The sequence below is a fragment of the Nelusetta ayraudi genome, unplaced genomic scaffold (assembly GCF_046127955.1).
Source record: "Nelusetta ayraudi isolate G7.1 ecotype Tasmania unplaced genomic scaffold, CSIRO-AGI_Nayr_v1 ptg000033l, whole genome shotgun sequence".
Classification (NCBI taxonomy): domain Eukaryota; kingdom Metazoa; phylum Chordata; class Actinopteri; order Tetraodontiformes; family Monacanthidae; genus Nelusetta; species Nelusetta ayraudi.
The window spans coordinates 2145067-2162248 of NW_027466083.1; the positions used below are offsets into that span (position 1 = coordinate 2145067).

Genomic DNA, 17182 nt, shown 5'->3' on the forward strand with positions numbered 1-17182 from the left:
GATTTTACGAGAATTACGTTGTTGTCCAGAATGGTTGTTATATTTCTCTCTGCGATTACTTGTAAAAAATGTTTAGTCTCCTCCGCCGTCCAAACATAACACTGCATTTTCACTTGAAGTGAACTGGCCATGTGACCCCGTACGTCACGTCCGCTGACGTGTAAAGGCAAAAAAAGTGTTTCCATGACACTTTTGCGATATACCTCAATATGGCTACCTCTGAAAAATCCACCTGATTAAAGTTTCAAAACCTTTTAGCCATATTTGAGAGGGTTTTCCAAGTTTGGCTGTTTCCATCACCAGTTTTTTATTGCGATATTTAGGTTTTGCACAATTCTTGAGATAATGGAAAAGCAGCTACTGACATACATTTGTCCCTCCAACATGGCAAAAAAAATGGCACCATTAAATGCCGCCCATCACGTACAGTGAGCGACTCTGGGTTTGTTGTCAGCGTTGCCTGAAAGAATGCAAGCCGACATGTCGATACTGTTGTTATGGCTTGCGGCAACTCGACAGAGTCACGACTGATTCTCTCCACCTCCAGTCACCTGCCACCCCCCCCCCCCCCACACACACACACACACACACACACACACACCCTCCACCAGCAGCAGTCCCACTACTGCCGAGTTCTCCCCTCTTTATTAATTTGAAGCCTCCAGACAGAATATGATTAAAATGCAAGTCATCTTTTACTGATGTAAGTCAACGAAACGGAGAAGGAAAGTGAAGTGTGTGTGTGTGAGGATTTTCTTCTTTTTAAAGTGCTGTATATCATGCAAGCCAGAAGGCACGTGTCTGGTTCCCAGAGCGAAAAGAAAAGAATTCAGCAACGGAAGACAGCAAACGGTAAAGGCAAAAAGAAAACACAGCAAAGGCTAAAAATGAGCTGGGGACCTGAGAGACGAGTCAGGAAGAAAGACTTAAGAGATGCAGCAGGCCAGGACGAACTCGTTGGCTCCTCCTGGCTTATCGCGCCGCTCTTGAGCAACCAAAGAGAGGATTTACACCAGAGACTCACAAGCTTTTCCACAACAAGGGACCCTGCGGCCATTCTGCCAGGAAATTACATCTGAGGGAAATACTGGCAGGACTGGCCGCCCACGCTCCCCTAAAACACGCTCACACATTCAGCGAGCACACTTCCAAAAAAAAAAAGAAACTGACACAAGCTGACGCCGAGGCAAAGGAGTGATATGAAGTAGGAGCTGCTGGAACACGCCACTACACAAAAACCTCTGTCAGTGACGAGGAGAGTAAAAAAAAAAAAGAACAACAGGACCAAAAATAGCTGCTTTTTTACACTTGCCTAAATAAAATGACCCACATTTGTGATTTGTACGAACAGCACTCACTACACTAACTAACCCCCCTCACCTGATGCTGATGTAAAAGGCAGGTGTAGAGGGCTGTTTTGGTCATTTCAGGATCTGACTAAGTCTCCAAACTCACAGACTGTTGTTCTCAGCCCACTGATGGACTCTCCCGAAACAGTTTAATCCTGTTCGACCGCACTGCCTTGCTTTGTCAGAGGAGTCGACGGCGATTCAAAAGGCGCCCGGGACCCACTACGGCTTTATGTAATGTCGCCGGGACTCAGGACATGCACACACATATACACGCAGCCAGCCAGCTAGCCAGCCAGCCAGCCAGCCAACCCCCACCCCTCCTTTCTGTGAACAAGGGGTTTTTCTACAGCTGGGTAACAAAGCATGACCCAATAATCCCAAAGCTTGACTCAAAGCTTAAGAAACCCCGCTTCCCTCCCTCCTCTAATATCCCTTCCTCCCGCTCTCTGAGGACTTTATAAGGCTGTGGCGAGGGGCTGGGGGGGCTCCTGTGTGTGTGTGTGTGTGTGTGTGTGTGTGTGTGTGTGCGTGAGTATGCATGTGACGCACATGGGTGGGGTGCCGTGGGGCAAAAGGGGTACACAAATACAAGCACGCTTAGCTTTGATTATTCTAATTATGGCTCGGAGCGAGGAGTAGATTAATATGAACACATGTGCAGATGAGACGTTGATGAGTTTGCGTCCCTTCAATCTGTCGGCATTGCCGGTAAAAGAAGCTGGCAGTCGAAAGCATTCGCTCAGAATTTGGGGTAAGGCTGAAGCAATACTGCTTTTAAAAACCAGCGATGAATCCACAAATGCCTTGAACAGTAAACGTGGTCAATTTGCTCCGATATTATTCTTTTTTTTTATTATTTAACTGTTGTTGCTGACAACATTGCAACTTACTTAACGGAGAAAAAAGTTTCAACAAAGTCCTGTGAAAAACACTACATTTATCAAAAGCTAAAACATACGCAGACTTGAAACGCAGCAAAAGTTGGAAACAGTAATCCTAAACGGCTCATATGCTCACTCGGATTATCATGGACACATCAGTGACAACTAGATCCTACCTGCACCCCCCCCCCCCCACACACACACCCAAAAAAATGGCTTAAAACAAAAGACATCCAGGTCTCAAAGTTTGCCAGCTAATGCTTGTGCGTCCAGCGGTGCTGCCTCAGTGCTGCATGGCTCTCGTGCCATTTTGATTAGTCAGCGAATTTGATGGCAGGGCGTCTAATTGGCCCAAAATTGGAGATTCTGCAGCTAAAACCAACCTCAACCTCAACGCCACAGCTGGAGACCGATGCAGACATGTAGGAATTATTTTACTAGGGAGTTATTTGGTTTTGATGTGGTTCAGTATTTTTCCAGACCGGTGTATCACACACCAGTGGCGTGCCTGCGCCAGCAAACAGGCGAGTCTTGTTCTTATTTATTTCCTGGCACATTTCTGTGGCAAAGTACCTGAGGCATGTTCACCTCAACCCCCCACCTCTACCCCAGCAAAAAACAAACAAGTAGTGGCACTATTTAAAGGGGTGATTACGCACTGCCATGTCAGGTGAAAGCCACGTTAAGACTGTCATACACAGGTGTGTAACCCTAGCCTTAATGAGTGCATTGTGTACGTCACCTCTGTTGCCCTGCCTATCCTAATCTAGCCGTGACAACAGAAAGGAGAGGGGAAAAAAAGAACCCAAAACAATTGTTCTCCTCTTAAGGCTACGGTAAGCCTTCCAAAGGAACAGGTTCCCATGGCCTGCAAAGAAAAAGCCAAATCTTATCTGGCTGTCACGCAGCTATTTAGCCCTACTAGCGCTTTGTTGACAGAAAGACAAAAAAAAAAAAAAAAGCACCCAGGCCTGTTGTGTCTGACCTTGGGGGAGATTGGAAATGATTGGCCAGTGAGGCAGGTAGGACTGGAAGCGCTTGCTTACGGGTGTATGCTTTGTTGGAAACGTTTGAATGTCAACTGAAGCGCAGAAGCCCACGGGACACATATCTGCCATCACACAACATGTATCTGGAACTCGAGTACGATAACCATTCTGAAATTGGAGCTCGGCAAAACGCACCAGCACGTTCAACGATCTCGCCGAGACGCATGGCTGCGCTGATGTGGGGGTCGAGGTGTCAGCGAGAGCAGGTCACAGCTCCAAGATGGAACCCTTCAATGAACTTGTGGTGTAAAAATAAAATAAAAATCAGAGGAGGTGCGTCATCAACTGAACGGACAGGAGAAGAAACATTGAGCTGCTCTTACATAGACGTAAAACTCACAAGCCACGGGGCAACGACAGCCCCAAGAGCAAATATCACCGTCATCTCAAATTTCGTTTAGTGACAGGGTGGAATCAATGGGCATTTATAAGATGCAATTAGATACAGCAGTTTGCAGCTCCCCCCTTCCCTACTACCAGATACCTTGGAGCAACATGAAACCCCAGCCGAGCTCCAGTGGCTCTCACACCATATGGCCTTAGAAGAAGAAGAAGAAGAAGAAGAAGAAGAAGAAGAAGAAGAAGAAGAAGAAGAAGAAGAAGAAAAATCCTTATGGAAACCATAAAGACCTTTCCTTTCTTTCTTTTTTTGGATAATCAGTCAGTTTATCTCATCAACCCCCACCCCTACCCCCCACCCCACCCGCTTCCCCATGTTGTCTGCGCAGATCCCGTGGCCGTGTGGAGCCAGGGGTATGAAGCTAATGAGGATGTGAGTGGAGATGGAGCTTTGCGGAATGGCCCTTTGTTTGGAAACGGGGCTCTCTGCAGCGCTGGAAATGCGAGACGCTTATCGATCATTTCAACTGGAAGCCTTTTGTGTGGAGCGAGCGACAGGGAGGCTGCGGGCTAGCGCGCAGATAAAGGGCAGTTTTTCGGCGTTATTAACAGCTACTTACGGCTCAACTTCAGTCGTAAAGTGGGAGGGGGGCTGGGAAATGAATAAAAACAAAACACAAACACATGCTGCGTGTATTTTTCAACGTTGGTGGCGACTGCGCTTCTTTGTCCGGTTCGAGCAGCAACAGCAAATAAACGCAAAAAAACAGTGTATGTGTGTGTGTGTGTGTGTGTGTGTGTGGGGGGGGGGGGGGGGGATTTTTTTTTTTTTCTCTCTCTCTCTCCTCTCCTCGGGATTAACGACGGATTAATCGTAATAAGAGACCCAATAACCGCCTTTGTTCCTCGTTTAAGCCCCCTGCAACCGATGGCGGGTTGCAAATAAACGACTTTTGGACATGGGGAGTTCGTATCAACATATAAAAATAAACAGCTTGACGATACATCGCTGGCTTCCTTTTGTATCTATGTCCGCCCGCCCGCCCCCCACTGCCGGGGGTGACGGCGCCGACCGACCGATCGTCGAGACGGAGCCCCGGGACTCACTTCTTGTGTTGGGGACAAGAAAGTGCGTAAAGTCGACTTCTCACACTTTTAAAAAATAGAACAAAAACAACTCCTGACGACACGGTGTGAACCAGCTGCACACAGTCAAAGGTAAAGCGGGGCGAATGCGCAGCCGTAAACGGTAGTGTGGAACCACAATAGGAAGCCCTTTAAATTTTTTACAGCATCTGCTCGGCTAAAGCTAGCAGGCGGTGTTGTCTTCGTTTCCCCTTTCTCGAAAAAAGGTCAGCGGAGTCTTACAATTTCACATGAAGTGGTTTTCTCCACGCCTACTGCGATTAAAAAACGCACACAGACCCGAGTGTATCCGTGTACGAGGGTTTGGAGAGGTTGGGGGGGCCGGGGGAGGGGGGCAGACGCTTCGCATACTTTCCACGATAGCTGGCAAAACTTCCCATCAATCATCGCCCGTAAAGCTCCGAGCAGTGGCGGCGCAAGACTTGGAAGCGCTCCGCTGTGTTTGTACCGTAAAGAAAGCTTCGCCCCGGTGACAGACGGAGATATATACGTCCACTTACCGACTTGCAAAACGTTTTCCACACAGCCGGTCTCCAGCAGCCTGATTCCGCGGCGAAAGGGCAGCCCGTCTGCCGTCCCCACTGCTCCCGTTGCCCCCGGGGTAGCTGTCGTACCTGCGGAAGAGGCTCCGCCACTGCCGGCGCCAGTAGCTCCGGACCCCGAACCCCCCGCCCCGCCGGTAGCCGCCGCTGGAGCCTCCTCGCCGGCGACCCGGCACTGAAACGAAGAGTACATGCATATCTCCTTCTCGTTGCGCGGAAACGACCAGTAGACGATGCGGCGCTGGACGGGCTCCGGGATCCGCTCGAAGCGCTCCTCTACTCTCTCGAAGGCCCACTTTTCCGCCACTGCCTTCGCGGCGCAGTCCAGTAGAGACTCCGGGGAACGATATCGGGAGCTGTGCATCCCGCTTCCGTGGCCCGGCCCCGGTCCGGGACCTCTGGGAGCAGGGCGCAGGCAGGGTCGCTTGCTGGCCGGTGGTAGGGAGAGGAGAGGATGTGGATGTTCTCTGCGTCCTTCCTCCATGGCGAGCCGATCAACACTGAAGCCGAGACGAGACGGACGATGCGCGGCCACCGAGCAGCAGCAGGAAGAGTAACACACGAACTCACACTGCGCGCGCGCGCGCGCGCGCACACACACACACACACACACACACACACACACACACACACACACACACACACACACACACACACACACACACACAGAGCAGTCGGTGTCAATTTAAACAGTATCTCACGCACAACTTCCGATTTTGTCTTTCAAATTAAATGTTCTATGTTACTCTCACAAGATGACGTTCCAAATATCCCATTCTGTTATTATTTCCATTCGGCAACTACAACTCATACATATTAAATCCCCTTTTTAGTTAGTTTGTTAGTTTATTGGTTTTATTTTATGAGCACTTATTAATTTTTTCATTATTTTGCTGCGTGTTTCCTTTATTATTTTTATTATTATTATTTGTAGTAGTAGTAGTAGTAGTAGTAGTAGTAGTAGCATGTAATAAATAATAAATATGTTACAGAGCAAGTGGTCAGCGGTAGTAAATGGATAGATACATGCACAATTGAATTATTTTAAGTGTTAATGAACCATTCATTATTTCCCACTTACCAGTTGTGCTGTAATTACATCAGTAAAGCCAAAAACTTTTTTTTATTACTTACATTTTTGTCCAGAGAGTTTTCTTTTAAAATAAATAAATACATTTAAAAAAAGAATTAAACATCAATACTAAGAGCTGTCTGTTGCGGAATGTGAACCACTGCTGAAAAAGAAATGAGATTGCATTTTGTAAGTTACATTCATAATTAACAACCAGGGCTGCCTCAGGGTTTTGTTTTTATTTTTAAATCCCTTTTGGTTCAAGTCATTGCCTTGCATTTCCCCCCCAATGTCTGTCAACTCTCCACTGATGTAGTAATGACTCTTTGCCTTTCTCTCAAAGCAGCAATGGAGACAGAACAGAAAAATGAATATTGTCTTCTAAAATAATAATAATGATAATAACTGAGGAATGCTGCAGATATGTATTTCAGTGATAGTTTGGTTTTACTTTAAAATGTAAAAAAAAAAAAAAAAAAAACATAAGTAAGGTACAGATATGTGTATGTATGTTAGGGTAAGCACAAGGGTTTGAAGGCAAACAGTTCATAAAAATAATATATTTTTTGGGGAAAAATACAAATTACAGGAGAGGTGGCCGTAGTAAATGCACACTATGATATACAAATTAATTAAAGTTATTGAATTCCGTTCAGCAACAATTAGTCTTTTATTTTTAAAGCCATACATCTTCATTTCCTGTGTGTAATGCTATATATCTGTTTCTTGATGCAGCTGAGTGCGTGAGTAAGAGAGAGGGGGGGAGAGAGAGGCAGCATGTAGGACGTCTGTGGGATGATGGGAGATGGAATGTGTTACACATCAATAACCAGTACAATAACAAAACACTTCGATCTCAGATTTGCATGTGTCAAAGATCTTCCCTTTGATATTTACCATATTTTCTTCCATGCAAAATACATTAGTCACTTTTTATACATAAAAAAAAATACATGTTTTATTCACCATAATTGTAATAAACAGTAAATAAGCACTAAAGCTTTGGGAAATATGGGGGGAAATTATATTCCACATACATCACCTCTTGTATTCATTTTTTAATTACTGTAAAATTGATAATTTAATTAACTCACTCCTGTAAAGGGACTTCAATCACTCACATGCCAGTAAAGACCCCAACTCACATTTTACACCCAAGCGATCCAACTTCTACTAATGAATAACAAAGTTGGTGTTTTGCTAATTAAATTCACACCATTATGCCTCCTATACATATCAATTACTTCAGGTCATCCAATACACATTCACTCAAATGGGTGCAGCACACTGACATGTGGCTGTTCCCAACAGCAGGACACAGATGGCCAAAGGAAAAGGAAGTCTATTTGTCTGAGCAGATACAAGCAATATGTTGAAGACCTTCGGAGAAATTACATGATATTATCAAGCAAAATCTACAATAAGGACTCGTGCCTTAAGGTTTTGCATTATGCTACTGAGGCACTGTTGTTGTTTCATATTGTCATCCTTGCCATGAGAAACATCGCTGTCAAACATGCTGAAAAAACTAGTTTGTTGGACTTTCAATAATTTCCAGTGGCACAGGAAAATGAGAAAATGGTGCTACATCCCAGAATAAAGCCAGTCTACACAAAAATAATTAATAAATGTCTCATCAATGGAGGATATCTTTGAAATTGAACAGACTATCCACTAAAGTCTCTTTCTGACTGTCTGGAGCCACTGGGTAGACTTCAGCTGTCAAACATAGACACAATATCCAGATCTGTTTCTCTCCACTCATCCCCTTCCCTACAGTTAAGACAGCTCTTTGGTGTACAATTATATTGAACAATAGGCCAAAGCCGATGGAGGATGCAATTGGTTACCATAGAAATGATTATGATGGATTCGTGGATAGACAGAGCAGGTAATTGGAAAAAGATTGATGGGTGACAGGGCGAAGGAGAGAGATAGAAAAGGTTGGGAGAGAGAGGGATGAATTATGGAGGCAGCAAGGGGAGGGGAGACAGCCCTATTAAACCCTATCTTTCTGGGATTTACAATTATATAATGATGCATCCTCTCTCTCATCAAGTCAATTGGCAATTACTCTTCCTGGCTCTCCCTATTCCACCTCTTGCTTCCCCCTGAATCAGCCAGTTTTCCATATACTCTACTCTCTGTTTGACTCACCCTCTTTTTGGTTCCCTTTCTTGTTCTTTCTTTTTTTTCTTTTTCTTTTTTTAAATCTAGTGTGATCAAAGATTTACCAGCAATGCAAGCCTGAAATGTTAGGGAGACATGTTGGTAAGTTATCTCAGCTTTATCTCATGTATTCATCTTGTAAAATACCGTAGAAAGGGCTTATAAAGGGGAGACAGAACTTGAAACATGATTGGTCCATCTGTTCACCACAGTGGAATCAAGTGGAACGATCAGATTTGTTTGGGGATTTTTTTTTTTTCTTTACTGCTCGTTTAGCTCAAGGCAAATCAGCTATGGTGCTTTTAGATTATACAGCTTCAGCAGTGCACTACTCGATTTGACTGGACTCAACTACACTCAGCCATTTTCTGTACAGTTGAGTCATGGAAAAAGTCCAAAAGTCCCTTTACATCACATGTTACAGTTCCATTCTCTTATTACGTTCATCATTTTCACACAGTTTTGTCAGCATCAACTCTGTGTGCATTATCCATAAACTCCCATCAGATGGGAGACCTCACTGATGCTCCGTCTAGCTCAGAGGTAGGCAAACTTTTTGACTCGTGGGCCACAGTGGGTTGTAAAATTTGACAGAGGGGGCCGGAGCAGCGGCAGATGGATGGAGTGTTTTTGTGACCCAGCTCATAGGAGGAAAAATGTATCTGCAGATCTTAAGATGCGTGATGAGGACAGTGTAAAAGGGAAGATGGCCTGCCCTTATATGGCATTTCCCTGCTTTGGATGACAGATCATATTCTTCCCATTCACACTTCATTCATACACTGATGGCGGGGGGGGGGGGGGGGGGGGGTGCTATCTAACAACCTGCCCATCAGAAACTCATTCCCATTCACATAATGATGAACATGGATTAGGAGCAATCAGGGTTAAGTATCTTGCCCAAGGACAAGCCGACAAGGACTGAGGGAACTGGGAATCAAACCACTGACCTGACAACCTGGCTGTCGCTGGCTCCTGAGTCACAGCTGCAAGGCAAGGATGGATGCTGTTGTTTCTAAACTAATGCCACAACAAAAACATAGTTTTCTCCAAAGACAAGGTTGAAGCTATGATTGGGTGAAAAAGATCTCTGCCTAGTGTCTAAAAGCAGGCTGGAAACAATGATTCATCAAAGAATAGAGAAAGAAAATGGATGAGTGTACAAACAGTGTTAATTCACTGGCATTAATACGCAACCATGTGCACATCTTGCTCTCCAAGATGCTGACAGCTAAGCAACAGGCTTTTTCCACCACAATGCTCTAGGTTGAGTGTTTCTTCACCAACGTTACCGAAGCAAAAACATCTCGATAAATAAAAAGAAAAACACGCATGTGCATGTATGTCACTGTGGTGGGGCAAACTGTTGACCCAACTCTGATTGATAACTCAATGAATGGTTGATCACATGGTTGAGGGCTGATAGAACTGCTTAAAAATTGCTGATTACGAAGCTTGCAGCTTCATGTCAGCAGGACATTTAAAAAACAGATTTTCATCATCATCATCATCATCATCATCATCATCATCATCATCATCATCATCATTATAGCAATGGATAAACAAAGACAAATTTTCAATACAAAATTTGAATTCCATATCTTTAATATTTGGGCACTACGTAGATAATGCACTCCAGAGCATGTATTTTTGGGTATGGCACGGTGGTGCAGTGCACTGTGGCCTCACAGTGTACCCTTCCTTCTTCTGAAGACAACTGGGATAGGCTCCAGCAATCAGAACAAAGAACAAAGTTGGAGGACTACAGGTCACCAACAGATGCTTGTGATCCATTGTTTTGGGTTTTGGTTGTGGTTGACCTGCTGCACGAGCCAAACCAGCCGCCAGTTTCTATGTTTGGTCCTGGTCAATCGATTTGATGCATTTTCTTGTCTTTCTTCTTATTTTTTCTTTCTGTTCAGTTCTCCTTCTGCTTTTACTGTAATTATACAGCACTCGATTTGTTGTGATGGTAAAATGATGTGTTACAGAAAGAATGAGGCTCTTTTCACCCCTCAAAGTGTCTCGTGACCAAAACCCAGCCTTGCAAAGTCATGGACACCAGTTGAGAAACACTGAACTGCTCATTGGCGCTACAACACAAACACACCCAGAGCCAGGCAGTGACAGCCAGCTGCTAGAACCAGCAGTGTATTTGTTTCAGACTATTTGAAAAAAAAAGAGGCAAGTGTCTGACAATAGAATGACACAATAGTTCATCTTAGTCAAGTTTTTGGTTTGCTGTTGCACTTAAAATGTACTGTTGCAATAATTAATCTGTACTGTACATGTATTTCTGTCTGCGTAGTCTTTATATTTGTCATTTGTAAAGGTAAAGGTGTAAAGGAGATAAGCACTAAATAGCTTTTTCATGTCCATAATGCCTTGACTACACTAACAGACACTTTGTAAAATGACAAAAAACATTACCAATCTTGTTGGATATCCTTCCCATGATGAAAACAAGGCAAGGGAGAGAGAGGCTTAGCTGTAAGTTCTCACGGCAGTGACACGCACTACAAACTCTATAGGGAGCTGCGACGAAGATAGTGTCCAAAACACTTGGCTAACTGCTCCCCTTCAGAACCTCCCAGCGTGCCCTCTGTAATCTTCAATCAACACGTGATGATGTGGGCAGAAATGAGGGCTACTGTGTTAGCCATTGTTGTTTTTCTCTTTTCAGGGGCAACTATAAAGGCCTGTCCGACATCCTGTTCTGTCTCTTTCCATCAAGGTTCCACAGTCATGATGTCAATTCCTGACATCACTCTGTGGCCTTTGCATTTATTTTTTTCTCAACATTTCCTTTTTGAAGGCAACACAGTTTCTTTGAACCAAAGGGCCTCCATTTCCCAGAAACACACACACACATACTGGGTGAAACGTTCATGACTTTTAGCTCCAAGGTTTCTGTTTCTGCACTGTAGTTCAATGATTGACACAAAAGCAGTTGTGTGCATTTAATTGGTTTACTCGCAATGGACCTTTTGATAAAGGTAACACTATTTAAAAGCACTGAATAGCATGAAAATTAAAAAAAAATTAATAATGCAATTATTAAATGGATGAAGTCCATTAGTTGACATATATTAGACCCTGTTGCCACTATTCAAAATGTAGGTATTTTAGAGACATTGGGAATCTCCCTTTCATGCGAAGACTGTCACAATTGTAAAACGGCAACATTTTTAGTGACCGAAAAATGTCTGGAAAATTCCTGGGGCTAGATCCTGAATGGAGCGCAGCAATAAATGACGACGTTGCACCCATAATCTTTGCCACTTCCGCGTCGTCATCCACAAAGGTTTTTGCTCTAATTGCAAAAACGCCCAGATATGCACCACCTGAGCAATCAGGAGTGCAAAATTGCGGCCTGGTAACATGAATTATAAAATATTAATACATGTGTGTTGGTTGTGTGGCGAGAACGATCCAGCCAACCTGGACATTCAAATTTCCATTTGTCATTTTGTGCTAAATTCTGAAAATTGAGCAATTAAATATATTTAAATGAAGTGTTGCTTTCTTCACTTTTTACCTGCATTCTATTTCATTTGTTGTGGGTCACTTCCAGTTTCTTTACAGTGTAATCATCAAAGATATCTTGACGTTCATCCTAAGTAGGTTGACTCAAATGTTCTTTAGTTCTTTATAATACTACAAATTTTGCCAGAATGAAATCTAAGGAAGAAACTGCAGATTTATAGGAAGACCTTCTTGTTGTGCTTCAGATGTGCTGCTAACTGAGCCAATCATTAAACAACCCCGCTGCTAACGGCTAGCAATGATTCCAAGGCATGCATACAACACCCACAAAACTGAAATTAATGTGCAATTTCACTGGATGAATCACCAGAAATACTTCCTTGAAGCTTGAGATTTGTGAAAACAATCCACTTCATGTTTTGACCAACCTTTATTAATCAGATTTGCGTAAATCCCCTAAACCCTGGCGCTGAAACCTGGTTTCTAATTTGCACAGCGTTCCTGCAAAGCAGTTGGTGCCAAAAACTGAGAGTAATCGGATTTCCGAGGCGCTTGGAAACAGCGTACGTGCGTGCATGTGTACGCTCGTGTGTGTGTGTGTGTGTGTGTGTGTGTGTGTATGTGTGTGGGTGACCGAGAGAGAGACAAGAACTCAGATCAGAGCAGAACATTTTGTCAGCCTGACACGGAGGTGATGATTACTGAGGAGGTGCGAGGAGGCTGCCGATTGGCCAGACGTGTGGACAGCCATCGTGTGCGTGTGTGTGTGTGTGCGAGAGAGTGTGTCAGGGTGGATAGGAAGGAAGGGAAGTGTGCAATCACCTCACCTACGACAGACTCACGAGTGTGGCCGTTTGAAGACGCTTCCTCTCCCGTCTGCACGGCGGTACGCACACGCGCTCACACTCAATGTCCGGCTGATGAGATGTTTTGTGAAGGACTCCTTTACAGCAGAGGTGGCACAAGGCTTTTAGCAGCTCCTTATGACCCACCCAACACCCACCCACCCACCCCAATACACACACACACACACACACACACTTGGCAGCCTCCTGGCAAGCAGCTCCTTCCCTCCCTCCTGTATTCAAAGCTTGATTTCTTTTCATTATCTCTGCCTTTCCCCCCTTTCTCATTTCCACCTTTCTTCTCCGCTGGACGCTCTTGTTTGTCTCAAATCCAATCCCTCCTTCCTTCATGGCTTCTATCTCAGCCTCTTTGCTCCTCCTCGCATCTTTGTCTCCCCGCTATTATCTCCACTCCGGCTTCGTTTCTTTGCTGCCCACTTTCACTAACCATCCCCTCTCCCCCTTCTGTGTGCTTCCTCTTCTCAATATCCTCCGTCCCTGCTCTTTATCTGTCCCTCATTCTCTGCTCTTTTTACAGATCTCCTCTCTGGTTGCTCCCCTCTTTTTTTTTCTTCCCTTCCACACTGCGACCTCTCACCCTCCATTTTTTCCCCGTGCCTTTTTTCTCTCCCCTTTTCTCTTTTCACAGCTCCTTTTCTCCTTCACTCTGGGTGTCAAGGCTTTGTGGAGGCTCTCAGTCCCCCAGTTGGACATCCAGCAGGGGAAAGAGGCTGAAAAGCGAGCCATGGAACAAGGGCAGGAAGGGAAGGCCGAAAGGGAGGAAGGCGAGGAAGATGAAGAGGAGGAAGACCAGATGGAGGCTGTTGAAAGGAACTCCACCAAGAATCCGTCCCAGCAAGATGGCAGGGGACTATATGAAGGCAGCTTTTTAGATGGCTCTTCTTTCCACATTGTTAAATTCTTGCCATCTTTCTTCCTTCTTTCTGTGTGAGAACGAAGACTGATTCTCATTTCTCAGTCGTGGCATTATTTGATTATTAGCCGAATAGTTTGCCTAAAATAACTTCATGAGTTGAAAACGTCGCTAATTATCCCAGTTTAATTGAAACTGACCCTTTGATTTTCCTTTGCTCAGCAGGAACCCATAAGCACTTCACATCAATATGCTACGCGGGCTCCACCTCGCTGCACCCATATGGGCAACACACTGTGAATTCAGTTTCAGGCCATTCCGAGGCCTCATTTACGCCTTGTGGTATGTATTCACAGAGAATATTGAGGGTTTTTACGTTTCAAGCATAGTAAAATAAGAATAAAATATTAAAAATGAAGGGGAAGGGATTCATGGTGGAGAGAATAACGTTGTATAAATAAATAAAGCTGTTGGAGCAACATTTACTCTAAAATATCTACAGTTTTCCATGACTGAACAGTTCAGAGTTAATGCTTTACCTGAGTATCAAGTTCATTTTGCCTTTTATTTCTCACTTAAGGATGATTAAAATCTGATTTGAGCGCAAACCTTCTATCTCCCCCAGTTGGACAGACTCAGTTGTTGTATAACACACAGAAATCAGACACCTTCACAATCTCAGATGACCTCTGTAATAGATGAAGGGGCGGCATTTTCACAGACACCTGTGAGCTGCTCATTCTGTCTTCACAGCCTGTACCAGAGGCCCATTTTGTCTGTTTGGAGCTACAATTTCATCCTTTCTAAAGGCGACCCAATGAGTGAAATGGATGAAAGTGGCCACATTGAGGAGCTGAGATAAGAGGAGGAACCTGTAATTAAGTGTCACAGTAAGAGACATTCAGGGACAATGCTGTGTGAGAACAACAAGGAAGAGTGAAACCAAGGCGGCATTCACACCAGATCCAAGTGAAAGCAGGCCGGCTTGTGCAATGAGTGTGTGGCAGCTTTTTGTCTTTTGTCTGATTTTTTTTTTTTTTTTTTTGGCATTAGACTCACTGCGAAAGCAGTCACAGGTGGACAAAAGGAAACATTTCAATAAAACAACAAATCATAAAATTGTTGAAATTGTTGCCCAACTATTTTTCCAACAACTGCACGGATATGTATGGATAAATCTCACATCATTATTATACCTCTTTATTAGCATGAGTGTTGTCACCACTGCTCGAATGGTGTGATTGACGGGCTTGTGGATGTGAACAGCGGCGACCGGCCACAGAACTAGAGTGACAGTCATCTGGAAGTCGTCGGCTGACGCGTTGACGGCCACAGGAGGCTTCATCGACGGGAGACACCGCATTTCCATCGCAGCGCCGGGTTCGGTGAGCAGGCAGCTTAAAGGTCAAAGTTAGGACGGAATTTAAAATATCAATATGTGTGCACATGCTCACATTAGCTGACATGGAGTTTGCCTAAATGCATCCCACTGTTTGGGCCTGTTTGTTGTTATTACATTTGCATGTTTAAACAGGATTAAGTGTACAGAGAGAATCGGCAATAAACAATTCGTTGACGGGAGACAAACCAGGATTAGAATTGCAGATCAGATAACATCAAGAAGAGGAGCTCTCACTCTGTGTGTGTGTGTGTGTGTGTGTGTGCGTGCGTGTGTGTGTGTGTGTGTGACAGAGAGAGGAAGAGCGAGAGACCAAAGCATTTTGGGGCTGTTTCGTCATCCTTCTCTTAGTATGAAAAAGAACGATGGAAAAGAAAAGAAAAAAGCCATGGCTCAAAAGTTATGATGAGTCAACAGACAATCAAACTTGAGCTTTGGCTTGGTTCTTCTCAGCTTCTCTTGTGTTACAGAGAGCCACCGCAGAGATTTAACCAAAGTGAGGAGAGGAAAAGTTTTGCTGTTTGTATCCAGTGAGGAATGAATCTGACGAGGAAATAATAATAATAATAAGAAGAAAACAGACTATGGAGAGTGATGTATGGTGAGTTCAGAGCATGTTTAGGCCAGTGGAGAAGGCCTTGCTGGCCCTGACAGGCAGCCCACCACTGCAGTGACTGTGATGAAGACCAAACCCTGGGATAGACAATCTGCAACAAAATGGTGGAAGAAGAAATCGCGACTCTGCTGGTGCCATTTAAAATGCAGCTGCCCATCTGATTAGAAATGTCTATCAGTGACTAATGATATTAGTTAGCTCCCAATTCCAGTCTATTAGTAGTACTGCGATAATTCCAATATAAAATGAGTGAAGATGCTTTTGTTATTAGCTGATTGTGTGCAGCACTGATAAAAACTAGTTGGGTTGAAAAAGTTTCTGACCGGAAATTCTGAGTTCACTGTACAATTCTGACGAACTTGGGAGTCTGGCCTACAAAACTCTAATCAAATGCATTACTAATCTTTGGTAAGTTCTTCACCCCTTCCGGCTTTTCGTTACTCTGCCTCTGATTGGAGATAATGAGCCTCGCATGTGTCTGACCATTCAGTTGATTTGCAGAAGACATTGGAGATATTTTTCACATTTTCAGTTTTCACTTGCATTTATTAATTTCAAATGAAAAAATAAAGATGACAAAAATGAAAAAAAAATCACATTGAACTAAAAAAGAAAGCTAATTTGGCTATTTTATTATATATGTATACATATACATATACATACATACTCATTTTTCATTGTAAAGAAGAGTAATTAGTCGCTTAACTCACTGCAACTTCCAAGTAGCTGCTCAACACAAAATAATCTAACTCAGACTGACAGTGTCAACGCATCTTTGAATCTTTTTCTGTTCAAACTTGACATCCATTTGCAACGGTAAGATGTAGCTATCAAACCTAACATGTGAGTTCTCCTGCTGTGCCGTCGCCTCGCTCTTCCCTCTTCTTCACCTCAGCCACTACCTCCATCATATTTGCCCCGGGGCATCGCCTTACCCTCAGTCACCAGCGTGTCCTGGGTTCCTCTCAGCACAGCACTCTATCACGGCCCTGGGACCCACCACCCCCACTCCTCTTAACGTCCTGCTATCACATCTAACCATCTCTTACCCAAATAGGTATCTCAGGTTGTTGTCCCAAGAGTATTATGAAATGGATCCATAGGTTCCAGACAACAGCACGCAATCATCTGGCGTGGGCCCACATGTCGTGTTCTATGGCCCCTCCTCCCAGTGGTGAGCATAGCACCAGATGGCTCACATTCAATCCCAGGACTTGTCCTGACAAAACAGAGAGGGAGGTTTTCTCTTTCTGTCTGTGTTTGCTGAGTATTGGGCTATCAAATACCAACAGGGTGTTTTCTTTTTCTTTTTTCGAAGGAGTCTAGATTTATCAACACTTTGCAAGTTTTAGTGAGATTAGAGTTACACAAGTACATATACAATGTTATTTATTTTCTCATTAAAAAAAAAT

General features: G+C 44.0%; 2 protein-coding genes across 2 annotated transcripts in view; one reads left to right on the forward strand and one right to left on the reverse strand.

The window, feature by feature from the left end:
* The window catches only part of zswim5 (zinc finger, SWIM-type containing 5), a 60508-nt gene extending 54513 nt beyond the window's left edge, over positions 1-5995 (reverse strand). The window contains exon 1 of the mRNA XM_076031566.1: positions 5268-5995. Within this exon, the coding sequence (XP_075887681.1) occupies positions 5268-5793 (526 nt within the window). The 5' untranslated portion in view covers positions 5794-5995. The remainder of the gene's footprint in view (positions 1-5267) is intronic.
* toe1 (target of EGR1, exonuclease) overlaps positions 1-17182 on the forward strand; it is a 314622-nt gene that overhangs the window by 244883 nt on the left and 52557 nt on the right. The gene's annotated exons all lie outside the window — the stretch shown is intronic.